Source organism: Microtus ochrogaster, linkage group LG3, assembly GCF_000317375.1.
Source record: "Microtus ochrogaster isolate Prairie Vole_2 linkage group LG3, MicOch1.0, whole genome shotgun sequence".
Classification (NCBI taxonomy): domain Eukaryota; kingdom Metazoa; phylum Chordata; class Mammalia; order Rodentia; family Cricetidae; genus Microtus; species Microtus ochrogaster.
Window position 1 is genome coordinate 47,026,093 of NC_022029.1, and position 11,231 is coordinate 47,037,323.

Consider the following 11,231-nt stretch of genomic DNA (forward strand, 5'->3'; position numbering starts at 1 on the left):
GACCGTGAGTTCACCCTAACACAGTGAGACCGTGAGTTCACCCTAACTCAGTGAGACCGTGAGTTCACCCTAACACAGCTAGACCGTGAGTTCACCCTAACACAGTGAGACTGTGAGTTCACCCTAACACAGCTAGACCGTGAGTTCACCCTAACACAGCGAGACCGTGAGTTCACCCTAACACAGTGAGACCTCCATTTCTAATGCAAGTCTGTGTTTCTCTACAGAGTCACAGTCGTCCTCCTTCTTCCTTGTCTTTACTGCTGCACTCTGTTTAAATGAATAAAGTATGATTGGAAGTGATGCTGATTTTCTTTATTATTCTTTTCTGCAGTTCTCAAATTATTTATAATAAATAGATAGTACCTTTATGCTTAGGAAAACTTATAAATGCCATTAAAATGTGGAAAACTACAAATTGGAAGATTCAGTGCCTAGCAAATTATCATTTAAAAAGAAAATAATTAACTAGAAATAAGATCATCAGCAGAAGTAAATGGCAACAGCTATTTTATATCATTATGCAGCATAATAATACTCTAGGCATTATCATAAGTGGCTTAATAGCTACACGATTATGGATGGGAAAAGAGGTGGTGAATTAGGCTGAAATCACTTTTCGTTCTCACATGAAAAGCAGCCTGGCATATCAATAAAGCCTTCTTCAGAAGATGTCATTTCAGACAGAGGATCTGATGGAAGCATGCATATATATATATATATGCATATTCCTATATATTCCTTAAAATGAAACCTGCCAACTAGATGTTGTCCACTTTGCAAAACCCTGAAACATGGTTTTCTGACAGAAATCATGTGAATTGCTAAAGTGGGGTCTTGTTTCCTTACAACCTAGCTATTCCTACACGGGATTCAATATTAAGGTTTATAACTTAAAAGATGAAGAGACTCAAATTTGGACTCATGAAGATGGTCATATCTGTTTTAGAAGCAGCCTCATCAGCACCACCTTTTTGATTAGTAGTAGTAGTAGCTTCCTGAATTTGTCCCAAGTTTATCAAGATTCATTTCATGAAGAATTTAAATATTATTTTTATTGTTTTGTTTTATTTTATTTTTAAGATTCTTTAGTTTTATTTTATGTGTATGGGTGGTCTGCCTTCATGTATGTCTATGTACCATGGGCCAGAAGAGGGGGTCAGATTCCCTGGAACTGGAGTTACAAACAGTTGTGAGCTGTCATGTGGGTGCTGGAAATTGAATCTGGGTCCTTTGGAAGAGTAGTCAGTGCTCTTACCCACAAAGCCATTATTAATCTTTAGCCCATTTTTTTAAGATTTATTTATTTATGTATTTTACATATATGGATGCACTATGCCTTTATGTATGCCTGCACATCATAAGAGGGCAATAAAATCCATTATAGATCGGACAAGTGTGAGCTGCCATTGAGTACTGAGAATTGAACTCAGGACCTTTGGAATAATAACACCGGGTACTCTTTTAAGCCATCTCTCCAGTCCCATTATTTTATTGTTTTTAATTATGTGAAAGTGTGTATATCTGTACATGGGATGTGGACATGAGTGCAGGTACTCCTGGAGGCCAAAAATGTCAGATCCTCTGGAACTGGAGTTACAGATTCCCTGACCTGTAATCTGGGAATCAAACATGGGGCGTCTGGAAGAACAGCCAGTGCTCCTATCTGCTGAGCCATCTCTCCAGTCTATGAAGGATTTTGTTTGATTATCATTCTTCTTTACAATTCTTGTCTCTCAATATTTACATCATCACCTTGGTCTAAGAAAACTTAAGTTGCTGAAGTAAAAATATTAAAAACATATGGAAGTGATCCATTCATCAAGGCCATCCAGTCTGTCTTTCTTTCTTCCTTCCTTCCTTCCTTCCTTCCTTCCTTCCTTCCTTCCTTTCTTTCTTTCTTTCTTTTCTTTCCTTTCTTTCTTTCTTTCTTTTTTTTTTTTAAAGAGTGAAACCCCAGGGATTGTATAGTTTTGCCAGCTATCCCAGATTGGTCTTAAACTTGGGGTTCTTTTGCTTCATCTCAAGTGCTTGGGATAATCACACCTGGATCCATTCAGTTCTTCTAAAAGAGTTACTGTACTCTTGTGTGTGTGTGTGTGTGTGTGTGTGTGTGTGTGTGCATGTGTGCCACACTGCATATGTAGTGGTCAGAAGACAACTTTGTGGAGTGGATGTTTTCCTTCTAGCGAATTCAGGTTGCCAGGCTCTGAGGAAATGTCTTTACTCACCATGTGATATCACTGGCCCCAACCAGTTATTTTTAAGTGCAAAATTCTATGACTTTAGGTTTATAAACAAGGATCTTCAAAATAAATAAACCTCAGAGAAGGTAAGACACATTGCTTTTTGGGGTGGAGGGGAAAGTGCAGGGAATGGGAGGAGGGGAAGGAGTGGGAACTGGGATTAATATGTAAAATGAAAAAAGAAACTTTGCTTTTGTTTTTAAGAAATAAAAAATAAAAAAATGAGTGGGAGAAGAGAGGATAATACTGGTATGAAATTATCAAAAAATATTGTGTGTATGTATGTGCAAATTTATAAAATAATAAATCAAATGTCATTATTTATAAAAGAAAAAATCTTCTAAAGAAATTAAAACAAAGCCAGAAAATGCTGATGTTTAGGTTGGTCAAAGTGTACAGTTTTCTACTTGACCATCCAGTATCATGAAACAATAACAAAAACAGTAAAATGAAACACAGAACCTTTGCCTTTAGGTGAAGTAACAGAAAGAGCATGACAAGCAGGCTACTAATTCATTGCCTACTAATTTATTCTGGAAGCAGTTTACCCCACAAACATCATTTAAAGCTGATCCCCCAGGCCATTTCAGCGGTACTCGAGCCAATGCTGAGAAACACTGCTTGTGCTAGAGAAGTTTACCAATGCCTGGCTTCTGTCTTACCTGAGGTGTGATCTGCTGCTGCATGCCTGACCTCATGTTCATGCCAACAGGAGTAGTTGCTGCAAACTGGTTCAAGATAGCTTGCCGGTTTTGGTGCATCAACTAGGAAAACGAAGACAAGAAAGGATAGGCAAACATGGCATGACACAAATTTTACTTACTAATAAAAAGTTTTAGTAGTATAGGTTTAGTAACACCTCCCATTCTATTTGCCAAAAGACTAATAACTCCCACTCTCTATCAGACAGTTGTTGTGTTCGGAACATTTAAAGGTAGGAAATACACATGTACAACATTAGTGTACTTTTGAAAGCATGTGAATAGTTACTTCAGGAAAGTATGATATTAAATGAAAAGAATCAGCTTTAGATCTTAAAATATCATAAATGAAAAGCCGAGAACAGCCCTGAAAGGTCTGAGAGAAAATGGAAAGATAAGGCCCCGGGCAGCACTCTCACTTGGATCTTTATATATACTTGGGGAAAATCCAACATGATATCATTAGCCAGAGAGAATTACATAAGAAACAAATGCTCTGAGAAAATGGATTATTTATTTAACTAGAAGAAATAATCACTTTAGACCCACATTTCCCAAATTGGGAATGTTCTAAAGAACATTGTTCTGCAGGATATTAATAGATGTGCCAGGAAAATAGCATACTGTGCTGTAGGACGTATTGGAAATGAGGGTTACATAAGGTGAAACAGATTTATTTACTGCAGTAATTTTATGCGCCTTTAATTGGCCAAAGCACATTGTGCATCTCCAAGAAGGGGTAGACTGCAATTTGTTCATCACAAATCTTTTTTTCTGATTTACAATTATCAACATTTATTTCCCAGAATAATCTGTAGGGGACTGGTATGGAAGTTCAGTTTAGATCAGGCTGGTGTCACAGGTCTAGGCAACCCTTTACTTTATCATATAATAATAAACTACACCTGGAAGATTTCTTGTAAATAATCTATAGATTAAAACTTTCTCCCTCAATATAATTTGGGAAGAATAATTCCTTCAAAGTGCTAGGACCAATATCATTATATTGTTGTTTTTATTATTGTTGTTGCAGTGATGAGTTCTGACCCTAGCACATGCTATGCAAGTACTCTGCTTCTGCGCTATAAGACTAGGTTCTCAGTTACCCAGATTTGTTTTAAACTGATGGGCTCCAATGATCCTCCTGCATTGGGAGTAGCTGGTAACATAGGCATATGCCATGAAATTCAGGAATGTTACCTGATGCTTATTTAATATTTCATAACTTGTAAATTATACAAATGGATAATTGTGGATATGCTTTATTGGGCTATATATAAGAAGAAAGCCTATTAGAGTTCTATAAAAATGAAAATCCAGGAGCAGTGATTGAGTTTCTCATTGCCTAACAGTTTACCTCTTAATTCTATTTTCTGACTTACATGGATCAGAAAAAAATAAGACTATTAGAAAAGGTTGATACAATATAGAAATGTTAAAAATACAAATTTCAAGCCTAGTGGAATAAGATAAAGCATTCACAATTGCTTAAAAATAAAGATGCTTTTAAAAAGAACTCAAAGGGACTCTTGGCACCCAACCTATGCACGGACTACCCTCAAAAGATCATGACCGTAAGTATACAGAAAGAAACTTTCTGTTTGAGTCGAAAATACTTCCCACTTTGAACAAGCCTTCAAGCAAGTAGAGCTCGGCATTCTCCTCTGCTGCAGCCTCATCTCATGGATATTCTTTGCAGTAGTCTGCTCATTAGCCACCTGCCACTTTAGGAACAAATGGACGCAAACCCAGCTTTTTTCCCTGAACTGAATATGAAACATTGTTTCATTAACTCAGGAACCTGACCTCATTCCACGTTGGGCCTTGCTTACTGAATCTCTAGCTTCAGGCCCTATTTCCTTAACTTGAGCTGCTTGTAAACTGAGTCCATAAGCATATCTCTACTCTTCTGACTTAGCACTCAGCACACTGCTTGCCTGTGATTCAGTGTGTCAGAGAGGCACAAACACAAACATAGGCAGTTTTGATTACTGAAGTTCCTTGTATGATCTACTATTTTTATCTTTTAGGGTACTTAGAGTAGCACTCCAAGTGTGCCTAATTAAGATGCTCAGCATTTCTACTATTACTTCCTTTTCTGAAAGTGAATGACAGATCTGGGTGTGATGACGCTCCCCCTGTGGTCTCAGCTCTTGGTAGGTTGAAGTGGGAGAATTCTGTTTGAGGACAGCCTGGGCAGTACGGACCTTGTCTGAAAAGCTAGCAAAACAAAAACAGAAACCACACCTACAACAATAACCATAAACCAGCAAGTCCAGCAAGAAGTCCTTTCTCTTTAGTACAGTTTAAGACTATGACTTTTATTTCTTTCTCTCACTTAATTCATCACTGAGTGCTTTATTCTATCCTAGCATTTAAAACACACTCCTTTCCCATTTCATCTCTCCTTGTCTTCTCCATCATCATCGCCCTCTGTTTATTGAATAGAAATATGTTTACATTGTTTATTATATTTGCTGAATATAATTTATAAAGCTAGTACTCATTAAATACTACACTATATCAAGCATTGTGCTGAGAGCTTTACATTCTCTTGTTGGATCTATATGTTCTTTAGGAGGCAAAGGAATTGTCTGACTGTTTTTACATTCAGAAGCAGTTACTCTTACAGCCGTTATGCCACACTGCCCTTCCTTTCTCTAGGACGTGTGGACTGAACAAAGGACAGTGAGCTGATGGGAACGCCTTCTACCACTGTCCTAGTTTTCAAACATTTATTGTCCTTCCTGAGTTAGTACAGTTCTAGGCAATTTCTTCAAATACTTTTCTAGAAACTCAAGAAAATATACATGACTGACATCCCCTGCCATGATTCTTAGACATGGCACTATATACCATTTGCCTCTGTGCTCCTCGATGGCCACCTCCCTGTCTGTTGCTAATACAATCTTAAATATTTATAGCACTACATCGATTCATTTCCTGTCATACGAGACATTTAAATCATGTACAAGTCCCAGGCCCGCAAATGTATCTTTTCTTTCATTCATAATATCACTAGATTTTAATCTCACTAACTTTAAATAACACAAATTTTACTTTGTATCAACAATCCAATGGTATTTCTTGTTCTACTTTATAAACTAAGCTACAGTTCTCTTTATTAACTTAGCAATTATGTGATATCTAATCTAAAACTAGTTTGTATCTTTAAAAAAACAAAATTATATTACCTTTAAGCTGTAATACTTTGCTACAATTAGCATTCTTTAATAAAAAGGTCTCTTACTCATATCCTAGCTATCCTAGGATGGCTTTTTTAAAAACAATTTTTTAAATTTTTTTAAAATTTTATTTTACATTCCAACCACAGTTCTCCCTCCCACCTTTTCTCCCGCTCCCCTCTCCCCCAGGATGGTCTGGGAGTGGCCCAGGCACTTTCACTGCAGCGACTGACCCATCACAGAGAGCTCTGGCACAAACCCCTGGAGCAGGAAAACTGAGAGGGCAGTACTCACCTGCTGCTGTCCCTGCAACCGCTGCTGTAGCTGAAGTCGCAGCTGGTTGGGTGCAGCTGGAGGTCTGTTTAGAGTCTGCCGGGGCTGCATGCCCATGCTGGGTGAAAAGGTGCCTCGGGGAGGTGCCACTTGAACTGGCATAGTCCCCAGGGAAGGCTTCTGCCTGACCATGCCTTGGAAAGGGCCAGGGAGGCTGGCGGTAGGAGAAGGAGATGAGTATGGCTGGGGGTAGAGGGCGGGTCTTTCTTCCATCATCAGAGGGGGCGTTGCTTGCTGTGGTGGGAACCTCTCGGACAATACATCTAATCCACCTCCCTGTTGAAAAAAAAGCCAAAATATTTTATAAACAAAGTCTGGCAACAATGACATGTAAGTCTACATAAATTTTCATCTGGGAGCAAGTTATCTCTAGAAAGTATTAGAATGTGTTCATTCTGAATTCATGCTCTTTGGAAGCTCATCACCCCAAGAGACCATTGATTTAAAATTACTCTGGTCACTCAGGCAAAGACTGAACAAGCACCTGGACAAGTTTGTCGATCCCCAGCGCTCTGTCTAGCTCAGCCAGCTCCGTTTCATCTTTGCCACTGAGGAAGGACACCAGTTGTTCCAGGAGGGCCTTCTCGTCGTTTCTTCCTTCTACTGTTGTTGGTGGACAGAGAAGCTCATCTAATTGTGAGCTAATGCATTGGCTGTGGCAGCAGAAGATGAGAAAGGCAGGAAAAAAATGATTCAATTTTAAGAGTGCAAATGCAAACACATACATATATGCACAAATCTGATTTTAGAAAGTTCTGTTATGCTGGCAATGAAATGTTCTATAATTAGTGTGCAGAATTCAGAGACCATGTTCTTGGATGTATGTGCATTTGTGTTGGTATGCATGTATAACCCCGTATGTGCACATGTGAAAGCCAGAGGTTGATGTTAGATGCCTTCACTTCAGTCTCTGACAAGCAGTCTCACTGAAACTGGAGCTCACGAATTCGCTAGACTGGCTGGCCAGTAAGACAAGAGTGTATCTTGTCTCTGCCTCCCAGAGTGGGGTTATAGATCCAGCACACCCAGGTTTCAATGGGTTCCAGGAATCTGAACTCAAATCCTCACATTTACATAAGAAAGCATTTTATGCACTGAGTCATCTTTCTAGGTACAAAATAATATTTAATGTATAGCTTGACTGCAATTTCCATTCGTTTGCCAACTACTGTACTTAAAATTTCCATATTCTTCATGTTCGCTTAAAGAAGTATCCTAAAAAATGAACCAAATATAATTAAAAAATGGGAAATACTTTTTGAAGATTTATTTATTCATCTATGTGTCTGTGTCTGTGAATGAGTACGTGTATGTGCACCATGACTGTGCAGATGTCTGGAAAAGCCAGGAAAGGGTGGTGGATCATTAGGAACTGAGTGACAGGTGGTTGGGAGCCACCTGATACGAAGCGCTGGGAACCAAACCTGGGTTCTCTGAAAGGACAGTGCTCTTAACTGCTGAACCATTTCTCATAAAGAGTTCTTAAGAAGCCAGGTGGTAGTAGTGCACGCCTCTAATCCCAGCACTTGAAAGGCAGAGGCAGGCGAATCTCTGTGAGTTCGAGGCTATCTTGGTTCATAAAGTGAGTTTCAGAACAGCCAGGACTGTTTCACAGAGAAACCCTGTCTTGAAAACTTCCCCCAAAGAGTCCTCTCTAGCTCTCTCTTTTTTCCTCCCTCCATCCCTCTCTTTCTTCCTTCCTTCATCCCCTTTTCCCTTCCTTCTTTTCTTTTCTTTTAAATGTTGGTTCTGGGATCCACACTTGGGTTTTCATGCTTGTTTGGTAGCACTTTATCCAGTGAACCATCTCTCTAGACCTTCAGATTTTTTAATTCTATTTATTATGTGAATACCATTAATTACTATGACTGAATCAAAGTCAAAACAGTAAATTTATGCTTTCAAAGATGACTAAATTATCTTGATGATATAAAGTGACTATTACACACAAAAGAAATTAAGTTGAAAATTGTTTACATGCTGGTAGCTCATATACTAGCTAGTAGGTAGTGGCTCAAAAAATCAAATTGTTCACTGATTTATAAAGACAACATGCAGTCTAATCCAAACTGATATTAACCAAAGAGTAAAACTTAGGCATATATAGAAAATAATAAAAATATAATTACACGAGCAATATGACAAAGAATTATTATTTTGAGAAAATGTAAAGGAAAACAGTTCAAATAATGTTCAAAATTCATTTTTCCTTTGATTGCCATGTATGAGATATAGTCTGTGTTGCAAAACACAGATGCCTGTGTGAATTGGGAAATTAATTTCAATGAGAATGGACCACTGAGCAGATATACTTTCTTTCCTTACATATTCTTTCTCCAAACAAAGACACATGTTGGACAAAATAACCCACAGCTAAAAGTTTTAAAGGCAACATAACTAGTATATGAAGGCTAGTTTATCTACAGGTCTCAGGAATACATGGAAATCAAAGAAATGCAAGACACTGAAATGTAAAATGAGACCTGCACACCATATCAATCTTGTGGTGATTACAAAGTATAACTGCCTCGTGATCACACTGTAAATGAATCTGCTTGACTATGTCCTCTGGCAACCCCCTTTTAATGAAACATTCACATCAATTTATAGCTCAAAATTACTAGTGCAGACTGGAATCCAGTTTTGGGGGAGTAGTTCCTGGCTTAGAGGCTGATATCTGATAGTGTACAAAATGTAAAGTGTCTCACTTACTCGTCTGGTTTATTCTGATTTATTGTCGTCACAGTATTATTTGCCCATGGAATCTGATCGCCTGCTCCTGGTTGTCCAAACTGGTTATCGATTGCTTCTAATTCTAGTTCAGGCAATCCTGATTGAAGAGAAAGAGCTTACTGTCACAAAAGAGGATCAGGTGATATTTCAGAAGTAATACATTATACAGGAGAGTGAGACTTCCCCAAAAATATTATTCCGATGATTCAGATGGAAGGTGTCTACATATAATAAAAAGCGAATGAGAAAAAGCGTCTGACTCAAAACCAAATTGGGTGTTTCCTGTACACATGCTGACTAAAGGGAATGAAGCATTGTCAGAAGTTACTATTTTAAAGATAACATCATTTTGGTTAGCTGCTTTTTCAGCATATACCATGAAATGAGTGCAACAATCAGAAGATAAAATAGATCCACAAAAGGCAAGAGGAGACACTGAAAGGCCACTGCAGCTTGTAGGTAGAGCCCTTAGAGAAATCAGCTTAGAAAAATGCACCTCAGAAAAATTATCTATAACTTTTAAAAATTATTTTATGTGTATGGATATTTTGTTTGTATTTATGTCTATGCACTGCATGCATTCAGTGCCCAAGGAGGCCAGAAAAGGGCACCAGATCCTCTGGAACTGGAGTTACATATGTTGTGAGTCACCATATGGATGCTGGGAACTGAACTCAGGTCCTCAGGAAGGGCAGGCAATGCTCTTGATGACTAAGCCATCTCATTTCTCTAGCCCCACGTAGAAGCTTTCTGGAAGTTTTATGGCCATCTCTAAACTATTTACACTAGGGAAAACTAAAAACAATCTAAATTCCAGAAACTCAGGCACTGATCAATGAATTACAGTAGTACAGATACTAATAATGTAAAAGAGAAAAAAGTATTCAGATTTATATTGAGGTCTTTAATCCATTTGGACTTGAGTTTTATGCATGGGGATAGATATGGATCTATTTTCATTCTTCTACATGTTGACATTCAGTTATGCCAGCACCACTTGTTGAAGATGCTTTCTTTTTTCCATTGTATAATTTTAGCTTATTTGTCAAAAATCAGGTGTTCACAGGTGTGTGGATTAAAATCCAGGTCTTTGATTCTCTGTTTTTATGCCAGTATCAAGCTGTTTCGTTATTGTAGGTCTATAATAGAGCTTGATGTTTGTGGTGGTGATGCCTCTAGAAGTTCCTTTATTGTACAGGATTATTTTGGCTATCCTGGGTTTTTTGTTTTTCCATATGAAGTTGATTATTGTTCTTTCAAGGTCTATGAAGAATTGTGTTAGGATTTTGACGTGGGGATTGCATTGAATCTATAGATTGCTTTTGGTAGGTTTGCCATTTCTATTATGTTGATCCTATCTATCCAAGAACATGGGAGATCATTCCATTTTCTGATATCTTCTTCAATTTTTTTCACCAAAGACTAAAAGTTTTTGTTGAAACTTCCTTGGTTAGTGTTACCCCAAGGTATTGTTATTTGTTGCTATTGTGAAAGATGACATTTTTCTGATTTCTTTTTCAGCTTGTTTATCATTTGTATATAGGAGGGCTACTGATTTTTTTTTTTTGAGTTGATCTTGTATCCTGCCACATTACTGAAAGTATTTATCAGCTTCAAGAGTTCCCTGGTAGAATTTTTGGGGTCACTCATATATACATCATATCATTTGCAAATAACTAAAGTTTGACTTCTTCCTTTCCAATTTGAATCCCCTTGATCTTTTAGCCAGAACTTCAAGAACTATATTGAAGAGATATGGAAAGAATGGACGGCCTTGTCTTGTTCCTGATTTTAGTGGAATTGCTTTTAATTTTTCTCCATTTAATTTGATATTGGCTGTCGGCTTGCTGTATATTGCTTTTTACTATGTTTAGTATGTTCCTTGTATCCCTGATCTCTCCAAGAGCTTTATCATGAAGGGGTGTTGGATTTTATCAAATGCTTTTTCAGTAACTAATGAGATGATCATATGTTTTTTTCTTTCAGTTTATTTATGTGATGAATTATATTGATAGATTTTCTTTTTTTTTTTT

The 11,231-nt window shown here is 37.7% G+C and overlaps 1 protein-coding gene across 5 annotated transcripts in view; it reads right to left on the reverse strand.

Moving 5' to 3' along the window:
- Ncoa1 (nuclear receptor coactivator 1) overlaps positions 1 to 11,231 on the reverse strand; it is a 228,516-nt gene that overhangs the window by 27,915 nt on the left and 189,370 nt on the right. For all 5 annotated transcript variants that reach the window (XM_013351390.2, XM_013351387.2, XM_013351391.2 and 2 more), the window contains 4 exons: positions 9,178 to 9,295; positions 6,950 to 7,118; positions 6,427 to 6,741; positions 2,909 to 3,010 (listed from right to left, as the gene is read on the reverse strand). In XM_013351390.2, the coding sequence (XP_013206844.1) occupies positions 2,909 to 3,010; positions 6,427 to 6,741; positions 6,950 to 7,118; positions 9,178 to 9,295 (704 nt within the window). The remainder of the gene's footprint in view (positions 1 to 2,908; positions 3,011 to 6,426; positions 6,742 to 6,949; positions 7,119 to 9,177; positions 9,296 to 11,231) is intronic.